General features: G+C 40.0%; 1 protein-coding gene across 1 annotated transcript in view; it reads right to left on the bottom strand.

Annotated features, from left to right (window-relative positions):
- LOC126456042 (A-kinase anchor protein 9-like) overlaps positions 1–18,460 on the bottom strand; it is a 499,264-nt gene that overhangs the window by 9,334 nt on the left and 471,470 nt on the right. The window contains exons 49-51 of the mRNA XM_050091796.1: positions 16,663–16,821; positions 2,601–2,806; positions 595–734 (exon numbers count right to left, since the gene is read on the bottom strand). Of these exons, the coding sequence (XP_049947753.1) occupies positions 595–734; positions 2,601–2,806; positions 16,663–16,821 (505 nt within the window). The remainder of the gene's footprint in view (positions 1–594; positions 735–2,600; positions 2,807–16,662; positions 16,822–18,460) is intronic.

The following is an 18,460-nucleotide window of genomic DNA, read 5'->3' as shown; positions in this document are numbered from 1 at the left end:
GAGTACTGAAAGCAGTTTATGTACACTGATGGAAAACAATCTACGATGGAAAAGAATCGCAATGCCAAAAAATTATTAATGTAGAATAATAAGATTTTGGGAATACTTTTGTCTAGGTAACATATTTAAGTGATGAATATTGCTAGATCACAGATTAATGTAAGTGTGAGGTAAATCATTGCAAATGTGAAATGCTGGTACATAAATAACCAGTGTAGCTGCCAGAATTTTGAATGCAAGCATGTAAATGTGCATGCATTGTGTTGCACAGGTGCTGGATGTCAATTTGTGGGATGAAGTACTATGCCTGTTGCATATGGATGGTCAATACAGGGAGCTTAGATGACTTTTCAAGCTGAAATTAGTCTAATCTTGTCCTCACGGTCCCCACCGGAGTGATACACACAGGGCTGAAATAGATTTTTAGATTTTTTTTGCTTATAACTCGTTCTTGAAATTTTGTAAGTATGCTTGTGTCTATTCTCGTATGCCAATTCAGGTTTTTCAACATTTATTAAATGTTCTCCCTTGAGTCAAACAACAGTATTGGCATTTTATTTTCTACATGTTATTGGAAAATGTCTGTTTTCTTACCATGATAAGATGATGCTCCAATAATGCTCTCACTATAAGCTCGTCCCAGCACAGTGTTGCCTCCTATCAGGCGTCCATATTTCCATCGCCTCACTAGATACTTCATTCTATGAATAGCTACTACAGCAAAGGCTGCAGATCTGCAGAACAAAACAGAAAATAAAGAGGTGCACAGGTTGCCATTGAAATACAGTTTTATCTAAACCGGCTATGAAAACTGTAATATTGTACTTAGTTCAATTTGTGGAATGCTGCAGTTTTTAAGTGATCCAAATCAATCAATACATACGCTAATTTGTATGTCAAAATGAATATAGTGCAAATTTCTGGCAGAATGTAAATAATATAGAAGTAAGGAGACCACTCATCAAATAGCAGTGACACACACACACACACACACACACACACACACACACACAATGGGGAGAGACATATATGTGTGTGTAAATAGCAAATCCTATTAGAAGATGTAGTATATATCATTTGAAATATCAAAACATGGACAACATACAGACACAAATTACAGGCTAGAGTTGTTATAGTTTCATGCAGCAGTTACGTTGGGAGGAGGCAATGTTAAGAAACAAAAAAAGCATCCTTGTGATGTTGTTACATAATTACTGTGACCAACCACTGACGTGATGATTTAGTATAGTCAAGATATCACATTATATTCCTTTTTACTTGTGTCATCTGTCAGAAAAAAAGGAAAAAAACTGGGCTTTAGGTATGAGTTATAATACCGTTAAAATAAGCATCTACCATAAATTACTTGTGACAGGTGTAAAAACCAGAATGCAACTTCACTACTCCATGTCTCCCTAACACTCACTTTTATTGGCAAAATGTGATCTGTACAGTTGTTTAATATCTAAAATAAAAATGATTCTCTATATCTATAAAGACTCTCTGCAAAACGACTGAGAATTTCATGGAAGATGGGGCTTCTTCCCAAGCCAACAGTGTATGGAGTGAAGGAGGAATTACTGTTTAGGCTGTCTCTGTTCACCCTGTAATTAGTCTAATCATGGCCCAACTTTAGATGTTATACAGGTAATGAAAGGAGTAAAGGTAGCCCATCACCATGTAATTGAGGTGTTGAGCAGCTAACAGACACATTAATAAGGCTGAAAGCATTGCTGGGACTATGTTGTTCTTCGGAGCTAACTACTGCAACACACACACACACACACACACACACACACACACACACACACACACACTGTTGTGCCAGCCCCAGTGCATTATATTCTCCCAGCACAGTAGCTTATCTGAAACATGGATGATTTGTTACGAGATTGGTGGACATAAAGTTTTTACCTATACTAATTACGTCCCAGATTTTCAGATTTTATTTTCTTGTTACTATGAATACTACAAAAACACAAAAAATAAGCTCTCCCAAAGGGTTTTAGGAGGTCCTGTTTCGATTTCTATTCTGCCCGTGAACATACTGATCACACACTTTTACTTGGCCCCTGAGTGGAAGATGCCAGAAGCAGAAGCTTGTGATCGGCTTGTAGCACATGGCTGCTGAGACAGCCCCGCCTCCTTCCTCAGAGCAGACAGCACAGAGCTTATAAAAGAAACTAACAACATATAATGGACTAATGCATTTCGAAAGTAACACAAAAGTAATAGTGAGTCGTTGGAAGGACCATTTGCAGGCTCTTTGCTCATCTCTGTAACTAATATTAACAATCACTAAGAACACTACTGCATACAGATCAATGCTGTATTCACAATGTCTACATATTATTTCAGAGGGCAATACTTAATATTGTTAAGTAGCTAACGTTGACAAAGAGCGGAAACATTCTGGACTGGTATGAAGTCACCTGACTTCCAACCATCACAGAGGGGTCAAGTAAAAGTGTACTACTGGCAGTTTAATTTGCTTGTCACATGTCCTTCCAGAGACGTATATCATTTTCTTGTTTACAAAAATGTGAGACATAAATTTTTGTGTAATATAACTGACTAACTATTTCTTTAAGTATTGATACCTGAAACTAATTCTGGGAATTGTCTTTTGATGTTTTTCACTCCTCCTCTTGCATCCACTGGATTCTGCAAGTTGTGTCAATTTTCTGATTGTACTGCACTCAGTATCCTCATATCCCCCAAGAACAACTAAAAGATATCTTTTCTGCCAAATAAGAGATTTGCGATAGCTTTCTGCTCTTAGGTACTTCCCAAATAGATGGTTTACCTGAAAATTAAAAATAGTATTGAATAAAATGAATCTGTATGAAGAATTGTATATGCTTGAAATTATTGTTACTTCTATTTCCACATGAAAAAGTTAAAAATAAGCATTCTGACAGTTCAGTATCAAATGGCAATTCATTTCTGAAATAAAAAAAAATGCTACAAAAATATTACACAAGTGTTGTACATACTGAGCAAAATATAGCATTAATCTACTTAAATAATGAAAGAATTCAGTATATTATTGTCTGTGTTTAATTAACTGATGTGTATGTACCTCTAAACTAAACTAAACTCCGCCCGAACAGGCCATGAAGGCCCAACAGTACCGACTGGGCGCTGTGGCCATCCTCAGCCCACCAGCATCACCGGATGCAGATGCGGAGGGGCATGTAGTCAGCACACCACTCTCCCGGCCCTATGTCAGTTTACAAGACCGGAGCCACTACTTCTCAATCGAGTTCCTCAGTTTGCCTCACAAGGGCTGAGTGCACTCCGCTTGCCAATAGCACTTGGCAGACCAGATGGGCATCCATTCAAGTGCTAGCCCAGCCCGACAGTGCTTAACTTCGGTGATCTCACGGGAAATGGTGTTAACACTGCAGCAAGATTGTTGGCCTATGTACCTCTAATACATCTTGTATGTTGCCACATGCCCTTTGCACAGCAAGCAGCATATGCAAGGTTCATGATGAAGTGCTGCTGTTGCAACTATTATGCAAATGTAACTCCCTTCCACCATTCCCACCCGTCAGTATTTATAAACAAAGAATCATACCTTACATACGTCGGATTGGCAACGCATATTTTTCTTCCTGTTAGTTAAATTGTGCACACAAAGAAGGGTTTAGGGTATTATTACTCACTTTTAACACAATTTTAGTACTGTTTCATGCCTATATTATTATATCTAAGAGTAACTGTTTGTCACCTAGACTTATATATATACCCCCATTTTATTCAAATGTCTGGTATTGATCTGTGATGGAAATAACCATGTATATATAACCTCGTCTGTACTTGTTTGTACCATATAAATTGCTAATGTCAAGGTAAATTGCATCTTAATCAAAATGAACGAAATGTAACTACTTTTAATGAAGTCATCCTTTATATAATATGTTTATAATATATTCATTTTGTACAATAGCTCACAGACTACTGATGTCTCACATTGTTTGTTTCATGTATGGTGTGTTATACAGGGCCTATAAGTACAGCTGGAGGAGTTTCATTTTTAAGAAAAACAATATTATTTGGTTCTTAGAAAATGGACATCAGATATTTTTTCCAAATTGCCTTATACAGAAGGAACAACATCAATCACCATTTCTCATTTTTTCACATTTTTCTTTAGATTAAATTAATATTTGTTCCATACATCATGAATATGACAATTTTTTGTTTAAGATTACTAATTTATATCTAAAAATTCGTCTACTGAGAAGGATGACTTGTCATTCAAAAATTCTTTAAAATTTGTTTTTAAATGTTGGTTAGCTATCTGTCAGACTTTTGAGGTTATTTAGTAAGCGGCCACAGACTTTTATGGCAGCATACTTCACCCTTTCTATGCTTTTATAAATTTGTTACTTTTTGACAGTCTAAGAGAGCCAAAATCATATTTTATATGAGTAAATAATATTATCACAACCTAAGTTTTGAATAAAGAAGCCTTATCTTACGTCAAATAGTAACTGCAAATGTGGGTCTTAACAAGTACTTTTCTGACAAGACCAATTTTAAAAATTCTTACATCTTTTAATGGTCTTCTGCTTCTTATTACTAACCTGTCCATTTCTTGAATGTTGCTTAAATATAAATAACTTTTTTTTCTTCAAGTAGCTGTTTTCTTACCAAAGACATTAAAACTATAAGGCATCATTAGAGAAAGTAGAAGACAGCAAGCCAAATACTGTATGTTAAAGAATTAAGTTAGAAAAAGGACAAAAGAAGATAGATAAAACATGATTTTTCAAATAAGATATTAGAAAGGAGAATAATTATTTTTTGGAGAACTACCTGAAATTTAGTGATGTAAAAGGCTAAAAATGTATATTAAACAAAGGACTAAAGTGAAAGAAATGGCAAAAAAGCAAAAATTATGTTGTGGAAAGAGTGTGAGCAAAAAGAGGGAAAATTACTAAACAAGCGCTGAAAGTCGTTTTATCACAAAGATAGCGAGGAAAGTTCACGAACATTCTTTGAAGCTCACAAAGTGCAAAAAATTGTAACAAATTAGAGTGAAATAATCATGAAACTGAAGAAAGAATTGAATAAATTAATGAAGGCATTTTACAGATGGATGAGGGAACAGGAAGAAATAAATAAACCAAAAGAAGATATAGCTTGAGATATACATGGCCAACTGTGGTTCTCTCTGAAATGTATACAATTTCTCTAACTACTGGAACTGTTGTTCATTCATTCACTCAGTCTGTCACAAACACACATTAGTTTCCTCTTTTATCCCCATTTTTAGGGTAGGGAGAAGCTATGGAAATACTGACCATAGAATCAGGTTTTGGTGGAAGTAAAGCTTTGAGGGGGCAGATCTAGACTCATGCTTGAATAGCCCAGTCGTTATAGCACTTGCCTGTGAAAGGCAAAGATCCCAGATTCAAATCTCAGTCCAGCATACTGTTTGAATCTGCTAGGAAATTTCAATTCGGCGCACGGTTTGCTGCAGAGTGACAATTTATTCTGGGTTATTGTTATTACTATTAATAATAATCAAATGTGCTTCCAGCGTTCACAGAAGACACAGTTGGTGCAGTGATGCAGCCTCATGTAGCTGTATATGTAGGGAACTTGCAGCAGTCCTCAGCAATTAGGAGGCCTAGGTTAGTTGCAAAGTCTAGCAGAAAGAAGGTTCTGCTGCTAGGTAGTTCCCATGGTAGAGTAGTGGGTCAGCAGTTGCAGGAAGTGTTGGGGAGTGAGTACCAGGTCACCAGCATTGTCAAACCTAGTGCAGGGTTGGCTCAGGTGACTGTAAGCATAGGGTAGTTATGTAAGAATTTTACGAAGGAGGATCAGGTATAGTGATAGTGGGTGGAGCAGGGAACAGTCTCGATAGGGACAGGGAATATGATGTCGGTGGTGACTTGGTTAAGATAGCTACTCAAACTGGTGGCACTAATGTGCATTTCGTGCAAGTGTTTCAGCGTCATGATCGGCCTCACCTTAATGCAGCTGTTAGGAGCGTTAACGTGGGGCTAGGGAGGGCACTGGTGGCAGAGGGCTTGGTTCACATCTCAGTGGTGCCAGTTGGGTCTATCAGTAGATGGGGTTTCACTAGGCATGGCCTGCACCTCAATAGGTAGGTATGGGAAGGGGAGGCTGGCTAAGCTTATAGGTGACAGTGTAGTGGGTGGTGGTGGTGGTGGTGGTGGTGGTGGTGTCACCCATGTAAAAATACCTGTATTAGTTGGTGTTAGAGCTGCACCTTTTTTAGACTGAAGTCAGCTGATAGGTATACCTGCTTAAAGGAAGTCCCTCTAACTAAGGGCTCACCTTTAGAGGATGTAATGTTTTCAAGTAGGTAAGTAATTCGAATACTTCATCAAAATATAAGAGGTATTAGAGATGAAGTCAGTAAACTGTTAATAGATGTTGACTCAGAAATTATTGGTATATCAGAGCACCACTTAAATAATTTGATAATTCACAGGTTTCCTTTACCAGGCTACAGACTAGCTGGCTGTTTCTCAAGGAGTTCCTTGTAGGTGGGGTAGTGACTATGTACGTAAAAAACAGTATTCAATATGAGTCCATAGATGTATCACGACACTGCACTGAACAGATATTTGAAACTTGTGCAGTGTTAGTTGAATTTAGTGAAACTAAACTTCTAATTGTTGTTGTTTATAGGTCTCCTAACTCTGACTTCAGAGCATTTCTGCTCAAACTAGAGAGGGTTCTCTTGATTCACTTTGTACGAAGTACCAGACAGTAGTTATATGTGGTGACTTCAATACTAATTTTGTATATAATGGTTGGTAAATCTCCTAAATTCATATGATCTGATGCAAACTGCGTTTTTTCCAACAAGGGTGCAGGGGAACATAGCATAGTCTACAGTGGGAAGCACCAACTCAAACCTGGAACATACGGTGTGGTAGGAACTTCTGGGTGAAAACTGGGAGCGGACTCTGGAGACCCCAGTCGTGTTAAAGTAGCAAGGATACGGCGATGCCTTGTGGTGTCGTAAGCCTTTTGCACATCGAAGAAGGTGGCTATAAAGGTTATAACGTCTGGCAAAAGCTGTTTGGATGGCCAGATTCCAGGTAAACAAGATAATCAGTAGTGGAACAGCACTGGCGAAAACCACCCTGGAACGGAGCCAGAAGACCGCAAGACTCAAGCAGCCAAACCAGCACTGGATCACCATGCGTTAAAGCAACTTATACAGAACTCCACCAGTAGGTGCTTGATCATTTGGTTGTGGATGCAGTCTGGCCATGGGGCTGTATCAGAGCAATAGCCTAGGACACTGATGAATTCCCACTCACTGAATGGAGCATTACATGACTCCGGGTGGCGTGTAGTAGAAGATGATTGCTTTCACTCCAACCATTGTTTTAGGACATGAAAGACAGGTTGATAATTCTCAGACTGAGGCTTGAGCATATTGCAGAGCAAAATATCTGGTGACAGGGTCTGTGTAGACAGCATGTCCATTATAATTATCTGGGCTGTTATGAAGTGGTCGGTTGATGAATTCTGTGCCAATTCCCAACATTTTGTCCCATCTGCGGAGGACATCTTCAAGGGGGCCTGTAGCTCGATGGAAGGTCCAACATACCCACTGGCTCACTACTGACTGACAGTCAGTAGCGAGCCAGTGGGTGTGTTGGACCTTCCATTGAGCCACAGACCTGTCAGTCAGCAGTGAGCCAGTGGGTATGTTGGACCTTCCATTGAGCTACAGACCCCCTTGAAGATGTCCTCCATAGACGGGGATGAAACATTGGGAATTGACACAGAATTCATCAACCAACCACGGCATAACAGCCCGGATAATTATAATGGACATGACATTTCCGGCTATGAAAGTCTACATTTTAGTATGTGTAGACAGCGCCATTCATGGTAATACCAGGTACAACTGCAGACGTCTGGTATCCATACAGACATCTGATCTTAATCCAAACCTGTGAAAAAGAGTTACATGGTCCGATGGTCAAAAAGTACCATTCTTAGCATTCTTGCTTCCATCTTTTTATTAGGTGTCAGGCACAGAGTCACTCAAAAGCAATGAGGTGCTCCATCGATGGGCGCTACTTGTGGTGTTGGAGAGCCTGCCTATAATCTCAAATGGCCTCTGCTGCGATTTCTAAGGACAGCGAAGGTACTGTCTTCTGTCAGGGTGGGCCTGAGGAACATGGGATCGCTAAATCAGCTGCTGAAAGAATGGATGTGATTGTGTTCTGGACTGCCTCATTGATATCTCTATGCAGCAGGAAGGCAAGAGAGGTGAAAGCATCCCAGTCAGCACTGTTGAGAGCCCATGGGCAGGCATCCAGTGGAGTGATACTGTAGGAAGGACAGGAAGTTCGGGAAATGGTTGCTACCACACAGGTCATTGTGGACCCCCCCAGTTGATGGATGGAAGAAGACAAGGGCTGCAAATGGAAAGGTCAATGTCCAAGGAAGTTCCTTGTGCCACGTTGAAATGTGTGGAGGTACCAGTATTCAAGAGTGAAAGGTCAAGTTGTGAAAGTAAATTTTTTAGGTCTTTACCATGGTCAATTACCATGGTTCATACCCCACAAAGGGCTATGGGCGTTAAAATCACCCTACATTAGGAAAGGTGCCGGGAGCTGAGAAACCAATGCAAACTGTACGTTCTGAGACATTTCACCATCAGGAGAGAGGTAAACATTGTAGATGGCAATATCCCGAAATGCCATTATCTGAACAGTCAGAGCCTCCAAAGGTGTATTATGAGCCACGAATTTGCTATATAGAGTGTCTAGAACATATATGTAAACTCCGCCTGGAACCCTGTCATAGGCAGCGTGATTTTTATAATATTCCCAGTATCCATGAAGGGCTGGGGTCTGCATTGCCAGAAACCAAGTCTCCTGAAGGGCAATGCAGAAAGCAGGTGAAGTGCTTAAAAGATGTCGAAGCTCATACAGGTGGTGGAAAAAACTGCTACAGTTCCACTGGAGAATAATGTTATCGATGTACAGTTAGGCCATTAAGGGACCAAGGGAGCATGATGTGCCTCAGGGTCACCTGCTGCCACTGGTTGAGGGGTTGTGGCATCAATATACATAGGTTCCACATTCCGTTGTGTGGTGTGAACGGGGCTGCTGGAATCTCCGCCTCAGACACAGGGATGGAACAGGTGGGATCTATTGGCATGCGGGCCACTGGAATGTCCTTCTTGGAGGACCTTTTCTTGTCTTTGCTCTCCCTAGAGGATTTTTACAATTGCAAGGGCTTCTCTGAATCACTTTTAGATAAAGATGATGATTAATGTCATCGTAGGTGTAGCATATGACATTGTTTGACACACTGGGTGCAACCGCTCGTACATTTTGGACTCTTAGTAACTGAGTTTGTCCAGTGTCTCATATTCTTGTGTTTTCTTTTCTTTATGGCAAACAGTGCAATTTCATGAGCAGGGAAAAGAGCCCTTTCCTCAGCTGACACAGATGGGGGAGATGTGCAGGGAGCATCTGCATGCTGCGTTCATCCACAATCTCTATATCGCATGGGGAAGGGGGAGGAGTGGGGGACATATTGTTTCACTTTACAGTGGTATTCCATCACCTTTATCTTTTCAGGCAATGAATTGCCCTCGAAGGACAAATGAGGGCACCAGTAGCAACCCTGTGGTCCTTTGGCCCCCAATGTACACGATGGACATAATATATACCCCGTCACTCCAAGTTGGCGCATAGCTCATCATCAGATTTTAAGACTATGGAAAATGCTGCCCTGGACTAAATTTAGATTGTTATGGGGAGTAACAGTCATTGGTATGTTACCCAGCTTGTTAGAAGCGAGCAGTGCCCATGACTGGGCAGGAGATGCTGTTTTGATCAAAAATGACCCACTTTTCATTTTAGTGATGGATGCCACTTCCCTGAACTTGTCTTCTAGGTTCTCCATAAAGAACAGGGGCTTTGTGAGCCAGAAGGATTCACCATCAGCCCCTGCACAAAACAAGTACTGTGGGGAGTATTGCTCCGCTTGCCACTTAGGCCTACATTCCTCCCACAGGATAGCGAGGGAAGGGAACATTGTAGGGCCCTATCTCTCTGAATTGAAACAGGACTGTCCTTTCATAGAGACTGCAGGGTCTTATGCCCATCAGCGGGAGAAAAGTTCATCTTCTTCATTTGTGGGTGATCTGCCATGGTTCCACTGACAGTGAATGGGGCCTCTTCCCATGGGCACCACCAAGCCTCAGCAATAGCTACCTGGCCAATGATCTGTTGCTCGAAGTTCCCATGCCCCAGTCACAAAGGGCACATACTCCTTGGCCTACATGGGGAGTTTTCAGCTCAGGCACCAACTGTGTGATCTCTGTGTGGTCAGGAGCCTACAACAATGCAGGTACTTGATGAACACCCCCCCCCCCTTCCCCCCTCCCATAACGGGACGGCTACCATGCTGGATTTTGGGTGTATTACAGCTTTAAAGGGACGGGTGCATAGATGGAGAGGCACAAAAGTGAAGCACACACTCCACTGGGCGACCTTCCCTGCACAATCCGCAATTCTGGAGAATTTTGAAAATTGGTGGCAGGTTAAACCCCACAATGGGGACCATGTGTTTACTTAATGAAAAGTTGTAGAATATGTCAGAAATGGAAACTCAAGGCCAAATCATAAACCACGTCCAAGCAGGGTCAGAACTGAAAACTATCTGCTGGAGAGGTAGAAGGGGAAAGGGGTAGTGGAAGTATAAGCGTGCAGCACGGAAAAGAAGTAATGCAGCAAAGGCTGGGGCCCTGTAGTAACCAAGTACAAACCCACTAAAGAGTTGTGAGCCCCCAGGGGTGGGGAAGGGGGAGGGGAGATGAACAATGGCAATAATTAAGCAAACTAAGTGAAATAACAAAACATTTCAAAATTAAAACATGTGAGAGGTGGGGTGATGGACTGCCTCCATTATAATTCAATTGCATTTTGAAGAATGTCGTACAAAAATGGAGAAAAATAACAAAAGAAGCGGGAATAAATACAGTGAAACTTGGAAAAGAGAGAGAACTTGGAAACTGACTGGTTAGCTTCTGCTGATGATTTAGCAATCTTAACAGCAAACCTACAAGGCGTAACAAAACTGATGAACACTGTCCATGAGGTAGCAGAAAAAACTGGATTACAAATTTTGTTTGAAAAAGCCATATACATAACCAATGTTCAAGGTGAACAAAAATTTATGGAATCACAGCACAGAAAAAAAGTAAGTTTCTAATTATAACATTTGGGAGAAGTAATCTAACCAATGCTCAGGACAAAGCAGCTAACATAAATAGAGCCATAAAAATGAAAACGGCATTCCACTTATCAAAGAACACACAAATCCTTATCTATTAATACACAATTGAAGCATTACAATGTGGTGACTAAAAAAACCAGGTGCCTTTATACCTCAAAATGCCTTGCCATAAACACAGCCAAACAGTTCAATGATTTGAAAAGAAAGAAAGAAGAATAATCTGAAAAATTCTGAATTCAAAGTATGAAAAATGGATTTAGGAAACTGAGAAACAACCAATGAGGAGGTGTATGGAGATAAAAAAAACCTGAGAATATACCGTATTTACTCGAATCTAAGCCGCACTCGAATCTAAGCCGCACCTGAAAAATGAGACTCGAAATAAAGGAAAAAAAAAATTCCCAACCTAAGCCGCACCTGAAATTTGCGACTCGAAATTCAAGGGGAGAGAAAAGTTTTAGGCCGCACCTCCAAATCGAAACAAAGTTGGTCCATTGTAATATGAGACACAATTGAATGAATGACGATACAGTGACAGTAGTTTGGTTCGAGTCGTAAGCTTAGCAGTTAAGCTTTACCAGGTAGCCATTGCTATGCGTCAGGCGCTCCGTCCGTATTTATGCGAGTACCATTCCTTTTTCACGTGCTCTGTCTGGTTTGAATCGATTGCTTATTTTGCTTTGATCTGATAACTGCCGTTTTCTTTGTTATAGGTGTTCACGTCATCCTAAGCTGAAAATGCATTACTGTAATGTCATGCATTGTTTGTCGCATTCTGACAGTGCGTGTTTACGGCCTGTCGCCGCTCGCGGCACAGCTTGCTTTTGTGCGCGCTACCGCCGCTTACACTTAAAAAAAAGAGAGAGAGGGGAATCGTCTCATTAGCGAAACAATGGCAAGAGACTGCTATTTGTTGTTACTTACACTGCTGCTTTCTTTGATAATGATCAACAAGAACCAAATAATAGACTGCGTATTTCAGAACATGTTCTGAACGAGAGTTCGGCGAAAATTTTTCTCCGTTTGAAAATCTTTGCGGCCGCTTCTGTAGTACATCAAATTCTGCACAGAAATTAGAGTCATCTTAGATTTAAAAATCTGTTCAGTTGCCATACTTCATTTCTGACTGTATCACATTAGGCATAAGAATAATACGAATATAAACATGACACGATACGTATATTCTTCCGCGTTTGCTGTTGTCTCACTCTAGTTTCATAGTTTATTAGGCAGGATTTAAATGAGATAGCAGCAAACGCGAAAGAATACATGGCAAAATGTTTATATTCGATTATTTATTATGGTGAAGAGAATACTGCATGTGAATCACATTTCATCAGGTTCCTATTAGCAACCAACTCTTCTCACTGGTAGGAAAAAATTCAGAACGTAGAGTTGGCCATATTTACAAACATCCTAAACAGTCTTGGCAGTCGGATTTTCGTAGTACATTGAAATTCTGCTACATTCGAAGATGAACAATACGGAATTTGTATTTACTTCGTTGGATAATGTATGAAAATGCAGTGGTCGAAACTCGGGGCGGAGAAAAAAAAAGCTTGTCTTCCACCTTTCTTAAATTTATTTACTGACGCAGAGGTTTTGGCGAAAGTATTTATCTTTGGGCGTACAAAGCATACCTGTGTAGCGCTACATATATTCGACAGCAGAAGTTATAGTTGTAGCGGCACCTACCAACATTTTTCAGAACTTCCCGTTGCTTTGCACTCGATTCTAAGCCGCAGGCGGTTTTTTGGATTACAAAAATCGGGAAAAAAGTGCGGCTTAGATTCAAGTAAATACGGTAATAGATACAATCATAAAGTGGAGGATTACACTTTATTGCCAGTTAAAAAGAATGGATAACAAGAGGTTGACAAAGAAATACTCAACTTATTTGACAGAAATCCGAAACCCCATTTTGTAGTTTATAGAAGTTAACATAGACCTACGGGATTTGGGAATAACAGATACAGACATTGAAAACAGACATGAATTTAGGAAAAAAGGTACAAAAAATTAGGGGGTTTTCAGAAGAAAACTGAAATGAATTCAGGAAGGACATGGACAGATGAGAAAAGAGAACAACAGAGAGCAAGAATGAAGAAATACTGGAACACCCAGAAATCAGCAATTTCACATGGTTCTGAGTATGCCAATTTCAAATATAATAATAATAATAATAATAATAATAATAACAATAATAATTGAAAAAGTGAGACAAGCAGATGTTAAATAATGGAGTCACAAAATATAGCGAATAATAAAGAGAACAAGTATTCTAAAACAATATAGCTGTTGCTACAATAGACACAAACCAAATAAACTTACAGAATAGTCATTCTTGATAAACATCAGAACAGCTGTTGCACTGACATTACAAAGTTCCAAATTCAAAGTCAAATAAAAATAAACAACATTCAATGCCCATATTAGCACAGTAATTTGTTTTAGAACTGCATGAGGAGCCACTGATTCATCATAGACAGTGGCGCTTTGGGTACGTTGGCCCCTACCTAATTTAATAACCCACATAAAATCAGCTGAAATTGAGGACTTGGGAACAGGTGTTTTATGCACTTGCACAATGAGTAATGTTCACAACAAGTTAACACAAACAAACTAGTTTATTGTACAAACTAAACTATTATAAGGAGCACTGAAATAATCTCAAGAATTAATAGTTCTTAGCTGTTCCTGAAACCATGAGGCACAGTATTAATGTCACTTGGTAATAGGGTGATTGTTAAAGAAAGGAGTGGCACCATGAGGCACTGTAAAATTTGTGTTCTTAGTAGTGATTTGCCCAGAAAGTAAATGCTTTACACACGATCCAACATGAGTATGAAGACAGAATAAAATCACTAACTCAGCAGCTCATGCTATCAACAAATGTTTTAAGACCATAACATATCTCTTGGGAGCTTGAAATCCAGACTGCACAAACACTGTTGGAGATGGTGCATATGAAAGGTAACTAGCTGCTCAGTGTATGCCAGAACCAACACAAATCTGACACCATGAGGCACGAAACAGATAAACACCTCTCTTGGGAAAATGGCCAAGGCAGGATTCAGTCTTCTTGTGAGCGCACCAGCTGTGATGGGCGGGAGCTTGAACGTTGGCGTATGGGCACTTGCTGGTTGGAGAGAATGTCTTGCAGTGCGATGCACTGCTTTATGTACTATGCTGTGTTGCAGGTGTCAAGAGGGTGAGACTTTGTGATAAGCATCCAAGAATGGGCTATTCGAGATACAAATTCTCTTAACTATGTTCAGAGATATTCTCTGGTTCCGTCAGGCAGCAACTGTAGTAGACAGGTGTCCAGTCACATGGCAGGACTGAGAGTTTTGGACAGAGGAGCACTAAGTAGGACCAACAATTGGGATCTTCACTGAATAAACATGCATCACATTCAAATTTAGCCAATCACCATACATGGATCCTCATAATGTGTTTTTGAACAAGTTTATACTGAGTACTGTTTTGTCCTAGTTTGTTGTGGGCGTGAAAGACATCAAAGAGAAAAAAAGATTGTAAGAGTCTATGGTGAAAAAATCAGTTACAATGTCAATGACTATTACAGTGAATTATACGTCAATATCAGTAATTACATAATGAAAGAAACTGTAAACAGCTACTTGCGCATTTACAGCCATGATCTTCACCCCACTGTGTTGTGCATGGCAGATGGCACTTTCCATAGCACCACACATTAGGATTCCTTTCTGTTCCATTTGTAAACTTAGCATACGAAGGACAACTGCTGAAATGCCTCTTTGTGCACTGTAACTAGCCTAATCTTGTCTTTGCAAACCTTATGTGAGACATATATAGGGAGCCGAAGAAAGTTCCTAGGGTCCTCACTAGTTCTTGAAACTTTGTTAAGGTGCCTTTGTGGAATAATTGGTGTCTATTTTCCAGCATCTGATATGTTAAGTTTCCATAACCTTCAAATTTTACAAGAAACAGTTGTTGTCGTGCGATAAGAATGTAAGGAAACATTGTGACTGATTGAATTGATCAAATGAACTTTTGCACCTAGTATTTTCTCTGATTTGGATGGTACTTCTTCCAAAGGATGATTCAATGTCTCAACTACTGCACCACCTGTCTTAATATAAATAGGTGCAGGAGAGCAATTAAAGCATCATCTGAAAACAGAGCACAGGGTGCAAAATTCAGTGTCAAACATCAAGAAACTGGTAGCTGTTTATATGGAGGCTGTTTTCTTTAATTATGAGATCTAATTACCGGTCATGCAAACAAACTACACGGGTTAGTCAAAGTTTTAATTGTCACTTTGAAAAAACAAAAATACACGATTAATTTTTTGTTTCTTTACAGGTTTCATGTCCTAGTACACAGTGTAATCTCCACATCACAGTACCGTAGCACGCTACTAGAGGATCCAAAACAAAACAGCACAGACCACTGATGATATTGAGTATTGTGTGGTAATACATTTTCTGCATTTGAAGAGGAACAAAGGTGCAACAATCCAGAATGAGCACACAGACGCTTACAGCAACAATGCATCATCATGTGGTAAAGTGTTTACGCAATGCACACCATCCAATGAGGTCAAACAAGTCCGAATGACAAAGTACAAAGTGGGATACCATCTATTTGTAAAAAAAATGGGAATTGCAAGAGGAATAGAACACCCAGGTATTCAAAGACCGACATATCACAATTGAGGCAATAGTGGAAAAATGAACATCAGTCATATATCAGTTTTCAACAACTTGCTCCACATTCTGCTCTTAAGGAACTCGATTCTGTTGATTGCTCACATCCATTCAAATAGCTCATGAATCTGTCAGGCCAACCAAAATAACTTCTTTAGCCACATAAACAGCATGGACGGAGTGCTGGGTGCATCACTGTGACCTTTAGACAAAGGAGCGAAACAAGCAAGGGAAACGTGGATACACCACTGCCAAAAAAGGTGAAGACTCAACCACCAATACTTGTGAATTTGGGTTGACATTGTTTGGTGCTATCAGATCATGATCATAATGAGGAAACTGTCATGGGAGCACGCTACTGAAATTTTCTGATGAGGTAATGGGAGAATATTAGTTGCAGGGTGATGTCTGAGGGGTATTTTGGTGCCATGACATTGCCTAGCTTCTTCAGTACCAGACAACCCAGTGACTTCTTCCTCTTTTCTCAAATGAAGAAACCACTGTGTGACAGACATTTTAAGAATGACAAAAGGGTGGAACATGCAGAGTCACCCATCACTGGGAAAAATACGTCACATTCAAGGGTGAATATCAATCGCATCTCCTGGCCAGGATTTGACTTTTTTTTCTTTGAGGAAATAATTAAAATTTTATTACTGAGCCTCACAGAGAAACAATGTGGTTATATCTCAAGTGTAATACTTACTCGCTGCTCAGTATCTTTCACTGCTTCAGCTCCCACAGGCATCTCAGACTCTGCCTTTGCCTGAGAAAGTGCCAGTTGTAACGTAGCACGCTCTTGAGTCCATGCAGCTCTCTCAGCAACCAGCTTTGCATCTGAGTTTCTCTTCTCTGCATCACTCACCTAGTGAAAATGACATACATAATTAAACAATTACAACATACAAAACACCTACAAGCATAATATGACAGAAAATCCTTTGAATGTTATTAAAACAGTAACTCATCTTACAAAACAAAACTCATTAAGTGCCCTTTTGAGAGTTACAGAAAAAGACTTTAATGATGGAAGCAGATGACAATCTCAAGGGCAGAAAAAAAAGTAGTAGTTTTCTATTTGATGGTGGAATCAGCATTGTGCACAATACAGACATATCTGTTGATCTGGATTGTGAGCGACTATTTAAGAATGATCAGAATGATTTGAATGAAAGTAATGTTGTGATGTGGAATGCGACAGAATCCCATCATATTATTTAATAGGTATTGCAACCATGGAGAGTACAGAGAATAATTTAGACATTACTGATCACACAAAACAGAAACAGAAACCAATATCTGGTAGGGACATGATAGATGGCTCAGTTCAAAATTCATAGAAAGCATCCTGATATGAAGAAAGGGATGGGAACAGCAACACATAAGGTCAGTGCTAACAGCAGCAAAATAAGAACTCAAAATTGTTATGAAGAATAATGACAATGACATTTTAGGCCAGGGTATGAAACTATAGAAGAGGTAATAAAACTGACAAACAGTAAGAACAATTATAATGAGAGATTCCAATGCTGTATGTGGCACAGTGACCCCAAAAAGAGAAGAGCAAAGAGATTGGACAAGGAAAAAGTAATAACAGAGGACAGTGTCTGCTTGAGTTTTAAGAGGAATATGCCATGGTAATAAGAAACACAACCCTCAAATTACATAAAAGGAGGAGATACCATAATAAATAAGCATTCAGACAGATAAAACTACATTGTTCTGGTGCAGCAGCCTGTGCAAAAACCAGATTTGTAAGGCTTTCAGATGTGACTGTGGTCTGATGTTGGACTGCATGGGAACATGAGGGCACACATACTCATTGTCAAAGTTTCAGTCGGCCACATCTGACCACCACAAGGGAGGTGTGCCATACTGTGCACCAAGTGCATCGTAATCATTTCACACCTGAACTTGCGATTTGAGAAAAATAATGGCCGCCTTGAAAATTCTGTGTCATCCCACACCATGGTCACAGAGTAGCAGCAGCTAGCTGGATTGGGGAATTACCGTCCCATGTACAGACTGCCGTTAACATCACAACACAAATAACTGTGTTTGGAGTGATGCCACGACCAGGAAGCAGGGACTGCTGATGAATTGTTGTTCTGCACTATGACTAACGACCATCGTTGATGAGAATGGCAATGATGTCACAAGGGGTTTCATTCTTCCAATGTTTTGGAGATGCACAGCAGTGTTACTCACAGTATCACGGTGTGGGAAACCATCAGATATGACTTCAGGTCATGACTCGTAGTGATTGAGTGAAATATGACAGCACAACAGTATGTCGTGGACGTTCTGCAGCCTCATGTGTTACCTCCCATGCAACAGTATTGTGGTGACTTTTTTCAATGGGATAATGCTTGTCCACATGTGGCACATGTCTCTATGAATTGTCTACACGGTGTTGAGGTACTCCTGTAGCCAGCAAAATACCCTGATAGCTCACTAAAATAACATCACATACCCTCCCAACCCATGACATTTCATTTTCTTTC

This window comes from Schistocerca serialis, chromosome 2 (assembly GCF_023864345.2).
Source record: "Schistocerca serialis cubense isolate TAMUIC-IGC-003099 chromosome 2, iqSchSeri2.2, whole genome shotgun sequence".
In the NCBI taxonomy this organism is placed as follows: domain Eukaryota; kingdom Metazoa; phylum Arthropoda; class Insecta; order Orthoptera; family Acrididae; genus Schistocerca; species Schistocerca serialis.
This window is presented reverse-complemented; position numbering and strand designations above follow the sequence as displayed.